This window comes from Trematosphaeria pertusa (genome assembly GCF_010094035.1).
Source record: "Trematosphaeria pertusa strain CBS 122368 unplaced genomic scaffold BU26scaffold_1, whole genome shotgun sequence".
NCBI classification, from domain to species: Eukaryota; Fungi; Ascomycota; class Dothideomycetes; order Pleosporales; family Trematosphaeriaceae; genus Trematosphaeria; species Trematosphaeria pertusa.
Window position 1 is genome coordinate 3732777 of NW_022987212.1, and position 15461 is coordinate 3748237.

At 56.8% G+C, this 15461-nt stretch overlaps 6 protein-coding genes across 6 annotated transcripts; 4 read left to right on the forward strand and 2 right to left on the reverse strand.

Annotated features, from left to right (window-relative positions):
• The first annotated feature begins 2 nt into the window (after positions 1 to 2).
• On the forward strand, positions 3 to 3897 carry BU26DRAFT_513679 (WD repeat protein-like protein). Its single transcript, XM_033827675.1, has 4 exons — positions 3 to 831; positions 880 to 1151; positions 1240 to 2067; positions 2116 to 3897. The coding sequence occupies exons 1-4, from the start codon at positions 286 to 288 to the stop codon at positions 3701 to 3703; spliced, it is 3234 nt and encodes a 1077-aa protein (XP_033691945.1). The 5' UTR covers positions 3 to 285; the 3' UTR covers positions 3704 to 3897.
• Positions 3898 to 4946: 1049 nt separating this feature from the next.
• Positions 4947 to 5946, forward strand: BU26DRAFT_32339 (uncharacterized protein). Its single transcript, XM_033822094.1, has one exon. The coding sequence runs from the start codon at positions 5042 to 5044 to the stop codon at positions 5612 to 5614; it is 573 nt and encodes a 190-aa protein (XP_033691946.1). The 5' UTR covers positions 4947 to 5041; the 3' UTR covers positions 5615 to 5946.
• Positions 5675 to 8092, forward strand: BU26DRAFT_415555 (acetate--CoA ligase; the record flags this gene model as incomplete). Its single annotated transcript, XM_033823120.1, has 6 exons — positions 5675 to 5763; positions 5930 to 7124; positions 7178 to 7438; positions 7486 to 7615; positions 7671 to 7945; positions 8030 to 8092. The coding sequence occupies 6 exons, from the start codon at positions 5675 to 5677 to the stop codon at positions 8090 to 8092; spliced, it is 2013 nt and encodes a 670-aa protein (XP_033691947.1).
• Positions 8093 to 8624: 532 nt separating this feature from the next.
• On the forward strand, positions 8625 to 11742 carry BU26DRAFT_446080 (uncharacterized protein). Its single transcript, XM_033824606.1, has 3 exons — positions 8625 to 10029; positions 10076 to 10844; positions 10893 to 11742. Exons 1-3 carry the CDS (start codon positions 8765 to 8767, stop codon positions 11286 to 11288), a joined length of 2430 nt encoding a protein of 809 aa, XP_033691948.1. The 5' UTR covers positions 8625 to 8764; the 3' UTR covers positions 11289 to 11742.
• A 636-nt stretch (positions 11743 to 12378) lies between these two features.
• On the reverse strand, positions 12379 to 13615 carry BU26DRAFT_527171 (glycoside hydrolase family 5 protein; the record flags this gene model as incomplete). Its single annotated transcript, XM_033830755.1, has 3 exons — positions 12379 to 12535; positions 12597 to 12979; positions 13091 to 13615. 3 exons carry the CDS (start codon positions 13613 to 13615, stop codon positions 12379 to 12381), a joined length of 1065 nt encoding a protein of 354 aa, XP_033691949.1.
• An 810-nt stretch (positions 13616 to 14425) lies between these two features.
• BU26DRAFT_499536 (uncharacterized protein) lies at positions 14426 to 15355 on the reverse strand (the record flags this gene model as incomplete). Its single annotated transcript, XM_033826415.1, has 1 exon — positions 14426 to 15355. One exon carries the CDS (start codon positions 15353 to 15355, stop codon positions 14426 to 14428), a length of 930 nt encoding a protein of 309 aa, XP_033691950.1.
• Positions 15356 to 15461: the final 106 nt, after the last annotated feature.

Below are 15461 nucleotides of genomic sequence, written 5' to 3' on the forward strand. Positions count from 1 at the left end.
TCACTCCGCATGAACTCATTCACCAGACGCGCTGTGGAGCCGCGTATCCCGTCATGCGTCTCTCTCACCTCTGAGATGCGCATATCTTATCACCCAATTGCATCATAGCAGCTGTATACATACTCCACATACGCTACCGGAACAACGGGCTGCTGCGCTTCCCATTCCCCATTCCCCATCTCCTCACCAACCGCAAACCTCCGGCAAGCGCCTTCCGCCATGCGATTCCGTTGAAATGTTCGTCGTCGCTGGACACCGAATACTCAGACATCCCTTCTACAAGCGATGTCGCTCACTCCATCTAACTCCCGGATGATGAGCCCTGCCTGGGGCGGCAGCATCAAGCTCACGCCCTCCCCGTCGCCGTTCCTCAAGAGCACGCCGCTGCGCTCGCCGATCAAGCCGCACCGCGCCGAAGCAAGCCTCGCTCTCCGCCAGGTCATTGGAACCACGGCGAGCTCTGCCAATGCCTTCGACAGCCTCTCGTCTGGTTGCTCCTTCGCCTTCACCGCCGGGGCCGCGGCAGTCCTCGCGACCGTCGACGACCAACACCATGTCTCGCAGCGCTTCTACCGCGCCCGCCCTACGACGAACCCGATCAACCCTTCCGCATCTGTGTACGGTGGCCCCTCTACACCTACCCAGAACGAGAGCAGGAATCGCACGGCTGCTTCGTTGCGCGACGCCGGCATAGGCGCATCGCCGCTTGCGTCCCCGGCTAACGATTGGAGCGACTCTCCCGGGAATAAGACTTGGACAGCGCGAGAGAGGATCAAGGCTGCGACTTGCGTATCCTTCAGCCCCGACGGGAAATTCTTGGCCGTTGGAGAGGTGAGCAGTTGCTTGCCCAGCAGAGGGATTCCGTGCTAACAAAACCAGACCGGATACAAACCGCGAGTGCTCATTTTCTCCACCGCTCCCGATGCACCCTCGGACACGCCTCTGACTTCACTAACCGACCATACCTTTGGCGTCAAGTGCCTTGCTTTTAGCCCTGACTCTCAGTATCTGGCTAGCCTAGGTTCCTCTAACGATGGCTTTCTATACGTTTGGAACATCAACTCCCGGACAGGAGCTGCCACGCTGCACTCCAGCAACAAATGCACAAGCAACATCAACCGGATAGCTTGGATGGCAAACAACCTTATCACGTAAGTCATTGTCTTCTCTACTGAATCTGGGACGCTGTTCTCTGCCTTTTTGTTTCATATCGTGGCAGCGAAGACTGAGCTTGTGCAGCGTGGGAACCAGACATGTCAAAGTCTGGAGAATAGAAGATCCAAACTCAACACCTAGGCTCTCGAAAGCCCGACAGAGCGACGTTTCTTTCCTCTCAAGTAGCACACACAAGACTTTGCCAGGCAGGAATTGTCTCCTCGAAAGTCTGCTCGAAGCCAATTTCACGAGCGTGGTGGCTGTGGCTCCCTCCAAAGCCATCGTAGCCTCCGACAAAGGCGACGTCTGCCTGATTGACGATAGCGACGGAACGCAGCGGTTTTCCAAAGTTGCCGAGGCCGGCGTCGCAGTGACCTCGATGGCGATTGACTCAAAAGGACGCCTCCACCTAGCTAGCAGCCAGGGCGGTCTGAAAACGTTGAACATAAAAGAGACGATCGGATCACTCACTCCCCCGCCATCACCACCACCCCGAGTAGAATCTCCCACGATCACCTTGACGGCGGACTCGTGTAAGATTGAGGCAGTTGCTTCGCTGCTCAACTACATCGTCACGGTAGACTCACATCATTCCATTCGCCTATCGCATCTACGAGCTTCAGACGACGAGTCTCTCATTGGCGACGTGGTCGAAAGGTTGCCGGCACACGGTGATTCAGTGCTCGGAGTGGCTGCCCTCGCGCGGCCAAATTCTGCTGATGCCTCCTTTTGCACTTGGTCGTCCAGCGGCTCAGTCTTGTTCTGGAGCAGAGAAGGCATATGCAAGGAATCTCTGCAGGTGCCTCTAGAACAGTTAGACGGATCTGACGTCGATACGAATGAGTTGAGGACTGTGAAAGCTTCTTCAGATGCGAGCTTCCTCGTAACTGGGGACAAGTATGGCGTCCTTAGGTGAGTCTTCCTACCCACTGCTCGTGAATTGACTAACAACGCTTCCAGAATCATGGATCGCCAATCAAAAGCAAGCGCATTGGATTTCAAAGCTCACGCAAATGAGATTACGGGTATAGACATTTTCGAATCGAAAGAGCAGGCATACATCACCACCAGCGCGAGGGATCGCATGGTCCAAATTTTCAAGAGGAAAGACAACACGTGGGATTTAATGCAGACCCTGGACGAGCACGTGGGCGCGGTGACCGGGATCCTTTTCTCAAGAAATGGGACTCGCCTCGTATCGTTCAGCTCGGATCGCACTCTGGTAGTCCGCGAGCTTGTATCCCGCGAAGGGGAGGGTGAAACGATGAGTGCTTTCTTGATCTTGCGAACAATCGTTCTCAAGACGACACCCGTCTCCATGGCCTGGGATGTGGACCAAGACGACGTCCTTCTAGTCTCGACAATCGATAGGCAGGTGCACAAATATGACGTGCGAAACGGTCAATGCCTCAGCAGCTTCCGCGCTTCCGACACTGAGGGCGGCGATGCCGTCGTTTTATCTTCATTGGTCCATATACCGCGTACTTGGGGCTCGCCTTTGATTGGAGGTGTATCCAGCACCGACAAATCGATCCGACTGTACGAGGAAAGTGGAATCCTCGTAGCCCGCGATTGGGGTCACACCGAAGGAGTAACAAGCATTGCCCTCGTGAAGACAGATAGCTCAGCGGATGATGATTGCACCGAGAAGTCTTTGGTCACTGTGGCGGTAGATGGGACGATTTTCGTATGGGGCCTCATGCTTCAATCTCCGAACCGGCAAGACATGTCGAAGTCTATGGATTTACTAGGACCGAGCACGCCGATGAATCAGGATCTGTTAGCAAGCAGGCCCCCATTGCGACGTGTTTTTTCTCAGTCCGAGCTGGCTCGATTCCAGCGCTCGCCGGAGGAAGATCAGGCGACACCCACGGGAAGTCGATCGCCAAAGCTGCGGAAGAGACTGTCCAAGTTCTCATTAGCCCAGACCCCGAAGCTCGACCCTTCACCCATACCCAGCATACCACGGGACCGCACGGGAGGTACTTTGCGCAGATCCAATCGCAATCGTTCACCGTCCCCCCCAAGCCCTCGCAATCCTCAGGTTGCAAAAAGGCGTTCGTCCGTTGATGTTCGACTTCGTGCCAAAGCTCCAGCGAATGAGTTTGGAAGTCTTGGTGCTTCGACCGAGAGCTTATGCCGCACACTGCGCGCTTATCGGAAGCGGCTCTCCAACAGCAACGACGGCCTCAGCACAGACGTGGTCCGCGAAGTAGAGCGCGAGCTCGCTTTGACAGCGCGGGCGGTAGGCGAAAAGGCCAAGTCAAACGACTCTTTGAACGAGACGGTGATGGTCAAGCTGCTGGATCAGTACTCGGAGCGACTGGTCAGCATATTAGACGAGAAGCTTGCTGCGAGCGTTGCTCTTCGGGTTAGAGAGAATAGCGAGAGCGGCACGTCGGGTGGCGTAGCCACTCCGGCGATAGAAGAAGAAGAAGAAGAAACAGAGAAAGACAGGAGAAGAGAAGGTGACCGAGGAACGGAGGAGTCCACGGCCAGCACTGCTGATTCTTCAGTGGTTACCGATGAACAGGCGTCTCAAGGATAATGGAGACCCAGGACAGGCGTTTACAGGACGTCGGAAGGCATCATTTCAGGGGTACGTGGCGTTTAGGATGCTCTCAGGAGTTTAACTCCGGGCAAGGTGGTCTCTGGCGCAAAAGATGCGCGGTCTGGCTCACGCACTTGGAATTCTTTGCTTGATACCACTTACGTTAATGTATAACAGCGTCTTCTTTCAGCATCAGACAAAAGTTCCCAGTGCATCTCTGTGTGCGTGGCCTAATCTGACAAACCAGTATATCGAGAGTGTAGGGATCCCAGCTGATCTTTCGACTTTTCGACGAGCTTCTAGGCGCTGGTGTTGCATTGGCGTATATGCGGAGCCCCGCACCTCGGCGCCCAGATCCCCGGCATCGTGAGCCAATGCTCGAACCACGACCATGTGGCCTGGAGAACTACTCGGTTGCTGGTCGCTATGACGACGGATATGAGGGCGCCAAGGACAAGACGCTGCGGCATGATGCTGTGCATTGTCATTGGGTGCGCATGAGTGGGAGCGTATGCGACCCCCGGCGGATAATATATGTAGGGCCGCGACGGATGGCAGGTCGGAAGGAATACAAAAAATGTCGCAGCGAGCAGTACTCTAACAACCCGACCGTCTCACGCCAGACTACTGGTCCACGCTCGGAGTTATCTAGGAGAAAAGCTTAGCACGGTACCTTAGGATCTCGGCTACTGCAACCTCGAAGCACGAACGAATATCAGATTGCCCGCTTGCGTCTCAACACACGGAAGGCCTCCACGATGCTGAAGGCCGCCTCGGAACTACCGGCCGAGAGAGTCGGAATGGAAGGGACCTAGTCCGGCTATCAGAACCCAGCGCCTCGGGCCATGGTGAGCTCACTTCCCCAGGTCCGAATCCGTGTCAGGCCAGATGCTGGTAGGGCTGGGGGGAGCGTCGGTACGGTCCTTTCCTTTCGGGGACAGGGCGCCTCGTGGTCGCGCGGTGGAAGCATGTGCAAATACGGGCAGTGGGTCGATGGCCACGGATATCTGGAATGCGTGGGATTCTGCAGCGGCAGGAATTCGCTGTGCGCATCTGTCTCGCTCAGCGAACATCCGCGCTCTAGCAGGGCTGCAGGCACTCGACGCGGCGCTAAGCAGAGAAGCACGGGAACCGAACAGCTCTAGCGGCTGGCTGCTCTGCAAACCCTGTCCGGACGCAGCTCTGGCAATTCACAAAGCTCTGCGCTGCGGTGCCTCAGTTTCCACATCTAGGCGACTGCTGCCGTGCCCCGCGCCGCCCATCACATCATGGCGCAGGCGCGCAGAGAATGCCAACGCGCACAAGACGCGCTCTTTCTGATGAAGACGGCGAATAATGGGGCGCTCGCGTGCGGATCAGCGCTCGACGGTTCCCTTTATTGACGGCCGCGGCCGCTGGGTGGCCGGACAAACGGAGTCGTCTGCCATCACAGGAGCCGCCAAGGGCATCGTAAGTGGCCCGCCTGTGGACCCAGACAAAGGCCATCGCAGCACAGCCGTTCGTCCCCGCGCCCACGCCTGGACGACAAGGCCAGGAGGGGTATCCGGCGCTGGGAGAGCCCGTCACAGGCTGGTGGCGGCGCGTGGCAGCCATCACCTCACCTTCCATAAGAGCCGCCCGTCGCCCGCTCTGCGTCCATTGACCCTCTCCCTTCTCGTTGCTTCCTCATTCCGTGAGACTAGTTCGTGCCTCGATAGCCTGCCGCAGCTCCACCCCCGCCAGGCAGCTGTTCTCCGAGACCGTAGCCTGTCAATTTGCGTCCCTGCAGCAATCACGCACCACGCACCGCGCCGCGCCCGAGCCCTTTACCCGGAATTGAGATATATCTGCTCTAGGAGCCTTTCTCGACCCCGTCAGCGTCCCGCGAGCCCCATCCCCATTCCTGAAGCTCTCCAGCAGCTGCGTTGAGCGCCCCGCCGCCCGAATCCTCCTCCCCCTCCACAGGCTACGCATACCCGCGCCCGCACCATGTCTGAAGGCGCGGTCAAGCCCGCGAACCCGGTGGTCGCAGAGGCCCACCAGGTCGACACCTTCCACGTCCCCAAGGCATTCCATGAGTGAGTCTATTTTGCATTGCATCATCGTCCAAGACATTGTGCGGGCGGTGGCTTTCCCCAAGCTTCGCCGCGGAGAGCGGGGTGACCCCGCCATGCCCAGAGCGCATCGCGATCACCACACAAAGCCCAGAAAGAGATGAATGCCGGCTGATGCATGACCTCACAGGAAGCACCCGCACACGGGCCCCCATCTCGGCGGCCTCGAGCACTACCAGCAGCTGTACAAGGAGTCCATCGAGGAGCCGCAGAAGTTCTGGGGCCGCACCGCGCGGGAACTGCTCACGTGGGAGCGCGACTTCCAGACCGTCAGCGCCGGCAGCTTCGCCAATGGCGACGTTTCCTGGTTCTTGGAGGGCAGACTGAATGCTAGCTACAACTGCGTCGATCGCCATGCGTTCAAGAACCCGGAGAAGCCCGCCATTATCTACGAGGCCGACGACGCCGGAGATGGCCGCACCATCACCTACGGCGAGCTGCTCCGCCAGGTGTCCAAAGTCGCCTACACGCTCAAGGAGATGGGCGTCAAGAAGGGGGACACGGTTGCTGTCTACCTGCCCATGATTCCAGAGGCCATCATCTCGCTCTTGGCGTGCGCGCGTATTGGCGCAGTCCACTCCGTCGTCTTTGCCGGTTTCTCGTCAGATTCGCTCCGTGACCGCATCATCGACGCCGAGTCCAAGGTCGTCATCACCACAGATGAAGGCAAGCGTGGCGGCAAGGTCATTGGCACCAAGAAGATCGTCGACGAGGCCCTGAAGCAGTGCCCGAACGTCTCCCACTGCCTCGTCTTCAAGCGCACGGGCGCCGACGTCCCGTGGACCAAGGGTCGTGACTGGTGGTGGCACGAGGAGGTGGAGAAGTACCCCAACTACATCGCCCCAGAGTCTATGAACTCTGAGGATCCTCTCTTCTTGCTCTACACATCGGGCTCCACCGGCAAGCCCAAGGGTGTCATGCACACGACGGGTGGCTACCTCATCGGTGCTGCAGCGACCGGAAAGTATGTCTTCGACATCCACGACAAGGACATCTTCTTCTGTGGTGGTGATGTCGGCTGGATCACTGGCCACACCTATGTCGTGTACGCGCCATTGCTACTCGGTGTTGCTACCGTCGTCTTTGAGGGCACTCCCGCCTACCCCAACTTCTCGCGCTACTGGGATATCGTCGATAAGTACGGCGTCAGCCAGTTCTACGTTGCCCCGACCGCTCTACGACTGCTCAAGCGCGCTGGCGACCAGCACGTCAAGCACGAGATGAGGAATCTCCGAATCCTGGGATCCGTGGGCGAGCCAATTGCGGCTGAGGTCTGGAAGTGGTACTTCGAAATTGTAGGAAAGGAGGAGGCGCATGTCGTTGACGTAAGTGAAAACAAGTTCCATCCGATGAGCGAAGAGTATCCTGAGATATACAGACATACTGGCAAACTGAGACCGGCTCCCATGTCATCACCCCCCTTGGTGGTGTCACCCCGACGAAGCCCGGATCTGCCTCCCTGCCCTTCTTCGGCATCGAGCCCGCCATTATCGACCCCGTGTCTGGCGAGGAGATCCACGGAAACGATGTCGAGGGTGTGCTTGCCTTCAAGCAGCCATGGCCCAGCATGGCGCGCACTGTCTGGGGAGCCCACAAACGATACATGGATACATACCTGAATGTGTACAAGGGCTACTACGTGAGTGATGCTTCATGTAGGATATGGAAACACGCTGACATGAGTAGTTCACCGGCGACGGTGCTGGCCGTGACCACGAAGGCTACTACTGGATCCGAGGTCGTGTGGATGACGTTGTCAACGTTTCTGGACACAGGTTGTCGACGGCAGAAATTGAAGCCGCCCTCATTGAGCATCGTGCGTCTACCCAATCGATAGCATTTCCCAAGGGTCTGCGCTAACTCTTGAACAGACAGCGTTGCTGAGGCCGCCGTCGTCGGTGTGCACGACGAACTGACTGGCCAGGCCGTGAACGCATTCGTCGCGCTAAAGGATGGCAACGAGGCAAGCGACCAGACAAAGAAGGACTTAATCCTCCAGGTGCGCAAGTCGATTGGTCCGTTTGCGGCACCAAAGGCGATTTTCGTGGTTCCAGATCTGCCCAAAACCCGGTCCGGAAAGATCATGCGTCGTATCCTGCGCAAGATCTTGGCAGGTGAGGAAGACCAGCTGGGCGACGTTACTACGGTAAGCCGATGTTCTCATTTTTGTCTTGGTGTTGGCGGTGATGACGCGTCTTTGTGCGGACAGGCAAGCTAACGGATTTGGCAGCTTTCGGATCCTTCGGTAGTCGATAAGATCATTGATGTGGTGCATACCACCAAGCACAAGTAGACGGCCCAAGCGGAACCTGGAGCGTTTGAGTGGTGGACAGAGGCATTGGGCTACGTGCAGGCGCGAGTCGCAGCGGACCGCAGCAAGTCCAGCGGGCGTACCGGCTGATGTACTTTCTGACTGTGACTGAGATGGCTACAGCTTGGCGGAACACATTTACTCTGCGCAGCAGCTCCGGCGTGAGGCTGCGGACTGGGGCTCCTATCTGTGCGCGCTGTCGTTTTAAGTAATTATATCCTGAATCGAATTGAAGAGTTCTGTTGTTTCTGCTCCACGCGCACGCCGTTGGGTGCGACCTTTGTGATACGCTGCCAATGCCGGCAGCGCGCGGATGACTGCCAGAAGACTGCGGCAGCGAGGCGTGTGAGAGGCTCGGAGCCGGAGCGCAGGACTAAAAGTGGTGTGCAGCGAGCAGGAGTTTCAGTGGAGTGTCAGGCTTCGCCCAGCCCACCGTCGCTCCGCCAGCCGGTGCCAAGACGTCGCTTTCGGGCTGTGCATCGCGGCTGACGACTGCTTCGTGTCTCCGCGCTCCGCTCTGCATCCTGCCTCCGCACCACACGCCCTCGAGAAAACACCCCACCTATGTCGCTCGCTGCGCATCCGCGATAGTCTTTCACCTCTCCTACTCTTGCGAACGCCTCCTCGACGGAGGGTCGCAGGGTCGCCACCGTTATGCTAATTCTCCGGGCTGTGACAGCCGCCATCACCGTCGCCCTCGCAACGCTCGCTGCCGCAACGTCGACGGCGCGAGAGCCGCTACAGCGCATCGGGCTCGCGAAGAACCCGTCCATACTCACGCAGAACCACCGCGTGACTGCCTTGTCGACATTCGACCTCGCTTTTGACTTCGCCGGACAGCGCGTAAGGCTCAGCCTCGAGCCGAACCACGACCTCTTTGTCGAGGGCGCGAGAGTCACCTATCTCGGGTCGGATGGCCGCATCGAAAAGGAGGAGCCCCTGGACCGGCTACAACACAAGATATACAAGGGCGCCGCATGGCTGAAGAGGGGGAATCGCTGGGACAATGTGGGGTGGGCCCGGATAGACGTCCGCAGGGACGGCGTACGACCACTATTCGAGGGAACCTTTACCGTGAACCACGACCACCACCATGCGCTGCTGGCATCGAGCTACAAGCAGACGCGCATGGACCAGGACCCAGACATCGACCTACGCGGCGATGACTTCATCGTCGTCTTTCGGGATTCGGACATGGGCCTCCGTCAAGAGCACTCGGAGCTGAAGAAAAGGTCGGCTGGTCTGGCGTGCGGAAGTGACTCTTTGGGCTTCAACAGTCAGGAAGACCACCCTGTGTATGCGGGCATGCGGGCGCGGAGCGACAAGTTCTTCTCCATGCCATTTTCCGCGCTCATGGGCAAGCGACAGCTGGACAACTCGCCCGGCGGCGGCAACGGCGCAGGTGTCAATCTTGTCTCGAGCATTGGCAGCACCGCCGGCTGCCCGACTACGCGCAAAGTCGCACTTGTCGGTGTCGCCACCGACTGCACCTACACGCAATCCTTCAACTCATCGACCGACAATGCCCGTGACAACGTCATCAAGCAGATGAACTCCGCTTCCGAACTATTCGAGAGCACATTCAATATCTCACTCGGCCTCGCTAATCTATTAGTCCTTAATGCAACTTGTCCTACCGAACCCCAGCAAGCCACGCCCTGGAACCAGGCTTGCAGCGATAGCGTCGAGATCCAAGCCCGACTCAATCTGTTCTCGCAGTGGAGGGGCCAACAGCAGGATAACTATTCTCACTGGACGCTCCTAAGCACATGCAACACAGCATCAGCTGTAGGGCTAGCATGGCTTGGTCAAGCCTGTGTGACGGGCTCGCAAGGGTCCAATTCCTCGGATGGATCCGCAGAAACCGTAGCCGGAGCCAATGTGGTTGTGCGGACGTCCACTGAGTGGCAGGTCATTGCGTAAGTTACCATATCCCTTTGCGCGTTCTTTAGCTCACGAAGAAAGGCATGAAACCGGTCACACCTTCGGCGCTGTCCACGATTGCACCTCCGACGCCTGCCAAAACTCGAACATGGTCAACGCTCAACAATGCTGTCCTCTCAGTGCCAACCAGTGTGACGCCGGCGAGCAGTTCATCATGAATCCTTCCACCGCCCAGGGAATCACGCGCTTCTCTCCATGCTCCATTGGCAACATCTGTTCCGCGTTGGGAAGAAACAGTGTCAAGTCGACATGCCTTAGTAACAATAAGGGTGTTACTACAATTTCCGGCCAGACATGCGGCAACGGCATCGTGGAAGGCGACGAGCAATGCGACTGCGGCGGTGAAGCAGGCTGCGGGGACAACCAATGCTGTGATCCGACTACATGCAAGTTCATGAACAACGCCGTGTGCGACGACTCGAACGAAGACTGCTGCCGAAGCTGCCAATTCGCATCCGCCGAAACCGTGTGCCGGCCCAGCTCTGGCTCCTGTGATCCTGAGGAGAAGTGCACAGGGAGCTCTCCATATTGTCCGGATGATAAGACGCAGAAAGATGGTACTGATTGCGGCAACGGCCTGAAGTGTGCTAGCGGTCAATGCACGTCGCGAGATCAGCAGTGCAAGACCATCATGGGCAGCTACACCCAGGGCAATGATACGTACGCTTGCGACAACAGCAACTGCATGCTGAGCTGCGCAAGTCCGGAATTTGGAAGCGGCGTCTGCTATGGCTTACAACAGAATTTCTTGGATGGCACGCCGTGCGTGGGCGGTGGCACATGCCAAAACGTGAGTAATCTTTTTTGTGTACGCATCTCACCCGTTAATTGTGCGTAGGGTGCATGCTCTGGCTCCTCTGTGGGCAACGAAGTCAGAAGTTGGATCAACGACCACAAAAACCTCGTCATTGGCCTGGCCTCGGCCATCGGCGGCCTTATCATTCTCTCCATCATCGGCTGCTGCTGGCGCAGCTGCAGGCGCAGGAAACACCGAAAGATATATGCGAACAGTGTGGCTGCGTACGGTGGCCCCCCTCCGCACAATCCTTACGCGCAAAGCCGATCGAGAAGTAGAGGGAGGAGAAGCGGGCCCGTCGTCCCGAGCCCGACGGGCAGCGGTGGTCCGCTAATGAGCCAGCAGAATGGCTGGGCGCCGCAAACTTCGCATCACGGTCCTAGTATACCATCTCCGCCGCCGATGTATCAGCGGAACGGAAGTGTGCGCTACGCTTAATGTTGTTCATATCGCTTCGCAAGCGTATAATCGGTTTCGGGAAGGGAAATGTGTATTGGGAAGCGCTCCTTTTGCATTTCGAGTGCGTGTTGATTTGACGAAAAAATTTACCTCACGATCATTTGGGACGGCGTTTTAGGGGCTTTGGAGCGACTTTTGCATACTTACCGCTTTGCACGGCGTTTCTGGGTCTGGCTCTTAGATGGGTTTGCGAGCATTGGGGGTTTATCCCGGCTCGCTTTTGCTTTTCAAGACTGTTTCCCTAGAGTGGAGACGGAATCGGTATATGGGAAGGGAATTCTTGGATTATAGGGTCCGAAGAGTAGATATCCACATTAGGCTGTATGATTGTGGTTCTGTTGTGAGATGGAAAGGGTGGTGGAATCGGGGTAAATAGCATCTCGGAATGGAATGGAAGTCTACAGCGCCGTCTTGAATCCGCTCACGGCTCTACCTATTCTTTTCCTCTTATTTTCCGTTAGTGTATTTGGTTGCCCTTTCTAGAGCCCGATGATTCCAAATGCTCCCTGCTCTCTTTCTGACAGCGTACGGTATGTAGCCTGACTGCCGCTTACACTGCTGGAGTGGAGCCGTGGATCCCCGCTTTGAAGCCCACTTCTCCTCTCGGACTGTCAAGCTCGCTCATCGTTCTTCTCTTCTCGTCACTTCTTCTGAGAGGAGAAGGAATCAAGCTCGATGTCTGAAATGCGTGTTTCTTGTTTCTTTCGTCGGAGCGATACTTAGAGCCTTGAGTTTTTCGCCGATTCGCTTTTCTGGTGGGCTTTCATGTTGAGGTGTGTATGTATGTCCTTTTTGTAACTATCACTTCGGTAGCTGGTCCAATAACAGCCACAGTGTAGACTGCTCCTATCGGAGCCATCCGCTAACATAGAGCACGCATTTGTATCTTCTAGGCAAACTCCGTCCGATCAAGAAGGACATTTCTCGCGTGATTTTGTCGCAGGTAACCGAGTCTTTGCGAGAAGGGAGGTTGCATTGGGGGTAGCAGTGTGACGAGTGGAGATCATGCTCAAACGGTATGCTCCTATTTTCTCCGTTTCCTAACGCTACATCATCCTCCATCATTCGCTCAAGCACCCTTCCAAGCCCCAACAATGCAAGACGTCACCAGAGACGTATCCTGCCAACCGCTCCCTTGCTGCTGCGGCGTCTCATTAAGCTCATACGTTGTAGCGAAGCCACCAGCAGCCCACCCAGTATATCCCAGATACACATCCGAGTTTTGGCTAATCACACATCAGCACGCCCCCTTCAGCGTCCATTCGGAAAAGAAGCAAAAAAACTTACTTCAAGTACTGCAGCTGCTGGCACATATACTGCTGGCAGCTCTGCGTGTTCCCGCCGCCCGTCTCCGTCAGCATCGCCTGCCGCTTGTTCGTCCGCAGCCAGTCCGCGAGCGGCTTGAATGCGTTGTCCACGTTGTTCTTCACGCATTCCGTGTGCGTCCCCGAGTTGTCGCTGTCCAGGTACTTGTGCACGTCCATGATCAGGTTCGCCGTGCTGCCGTCCGGGTTCTTCACTGCGTTGAGCGCTTCCGCGGACCCGGAGGAGACGAAGGTCTCGGCGGAGGTGTAGCCCTGGCCGGGCAGTAGGATGATGTTGGAGGAGGCGCCGGCGCCGCGGATGGCGGTCACGACGGCTTGCACGGTGTCCGCCCATTTCTTGATATCCTGTTTCCCGGTCGCGTCAGTCGATGGTTTTCCTTCGATATCCTCTCACCACCAACTCCATATGGCTGAAGAGAAGAAACAGAGAGCAGGGACGAGAAAGTCGCAACTTACCGGAATATCATGCGGCTCGTTCATAACCCCAAACGCAACCTTGCTATTACTCCCATACTTCGTCGCCAGCTGCTTCCACACACTCGCCAACTGGTCATCCGTCGGCCCACCCTGTCCCACAATCTGTCCATTCCAACGCGCGTAATTATGTATGTCGATTATGCAAAGACTCGCACCGGAGCTCAAGCAGCCCTGCATCAGCCTATCATACTGGCCCGCATTATTGCTATCCAGATTCCCGCCGAGGTTGTTGTTAACCAGGAACTGCCAGCCGACGGGCAGGCGGAAGGCGTTGAGCGTGTCGTCTTTGACGAAGTGGTTCATCTGGCCGAGGGCGTTCGCGCCGGAGACGATGTCGTACGGCTTGTTTGTGCCCGTGAGCGAGCAGCGGCCGTCGGTTGTGCAGCCGAAATCAAAGCCGGCGATGTTGACGCCGGCGTACTGGACTTTGGTGGCACGGGGCTGCGTCGGCGCAGAGGCGACAAGAGAGCAGCCCGCGAGGGCGGCGAGGATGGTGGACAGCATCGTGGGATGGGAGCGCGCGGAGCTGCTTCTTGATGACGAGGAAGAGGGCAGTGAGGGGGAAGACTGCGGTGAGCTGGGTGTCTTTTGCTGCTGAGGAATCCCAGCTATTTGTATCCCGATGGACATCCTTCCCAGCTCTCGCCGGGCCTGCTTTATATAAAAGATCCCAAGATTGAATGCCTCGTAGCCGCATGACATGCTAAAGTACACGGCTTTCCCTTCCAAGCACGGAATTGGGCAGGGAAAGGAGCTAGAACTGCACCAGTTGCTTCATATCCGCGAATCGTGTGTTGCAGACTCGAAACAGCGCACTATAAGGATATATTCCGCGGGGAGGCGTGTGGTAGCGATCCGTGGCGGGAAAAGCTTGATGAGGCTTAGGTTTGCTTAGCCGGAGGCTTGGTTTATATTAATGGTATTGTGCCCCTGTGCATGGGCTCGTATGGATGGATGAGGTCATGACCCCTTCGTTAGTCTCGACCTCATCAAACCTGGACTGTGGACAGCTGTATCCGAGGAGATTGAGGGGACGAAGGTAGAGCCGCTTGGGCCGAGAACCTTCGTAGAGAGAGAGGGATGGAGACATGCACCAGGAAAAGTTTGACAGCTTCCCCTGCGAACGGTGGTGCAGGTACCATGCCGGTGTATATATAGGGTTCCCCGCAATACTATCCGCGAATAAATGAAACGATCGTCCGTTTCCGGTCCGAGATTCCAGCACCCTGTTTCATGAACCAACCAACTCTACCCCAAGAAACAAACCTAGAAGTAAAACCCAAACGGTCCAACGAAACATCGACCTCACCGCTCCTACCCACCCAGACCTCCCAAACTCAGCATCGTAAGGAAGAAAGAAAAAACAGCAATCCACGCCGCGTACAACTTGCCCATCTTCTGCACAACCCACCAGGTGCCCCACGGGGAACCGAATATCTGGCCCAGAGAGACGTACGCCGCACCCGTCCAGAACAAAATAAAAACATAAACAGCGCATGCAAGAGTGTACTTCGCGATGCGCTTTGCTGTTTTCGTGGCCCCGTTTGCTGTATGCGCGTAGTACAAGACGCCCCATACTACCACTGCTGCAGCCAGAAGCATCGCAGGGATCTCACTGACCAATGTAGCGTTCAGCTTGACGGCGTCAAGCCATCGGAAGAAGTTAACGTTATGTGCTCGGACGACGCCGCCCTCTTGGAAGATGCCGGCGCTCATGATGAAGCCTGGAGCGAGATTCACGAACCACGAGCAGCCGTATGCGAGGATTGCGAAGGTCCACAGCCCGATGCGCACATCGGTTGAGAAGCAGGGCACGGAGCCCAGCAAGCCGAACAGCGAGGCCACTTGGGTGAGCGACGACCAGATGATGCCCATGAGGTTCGAGATACCAAGGTTTCCGTACTTCAGCGAGCAGGCATGCGCCGTGCTGCATGAATCGATCAGGATCAGGAGCGAGAACGCGAAGGTCAAGCAACTGCCGATGAAGCCTACTTGAGATCCTTCGGGATGGCTGGTCTTCTCCAGCTTTTTGTGAGCGCGGACTGCTTGGTAGATGCTGTTGATGCTGACGACGTGTAGTGCGAGGTAGACGTAAAAGCCGAGCACGCCCATGGGGATTTTGAGACACCCGAGCGGTTCGGCGAGCTTCTGGTGGAGCGCCGTGTAGTTCAGCTCGCTTTTCCCGATCCACTCGGATTCGGGTAGTGGCGGCGGGAGGGTGCTTGCGTTTGCCAGGAAGGACATGGTGCGGTTGAGGGGTGGCCGTTCTTCGACGGAATGGAGATGCTAAGGCGGAATGGTATGCAGACTGACTTTCACACCACGGAAGTAATCGCGACGGAGTACAATC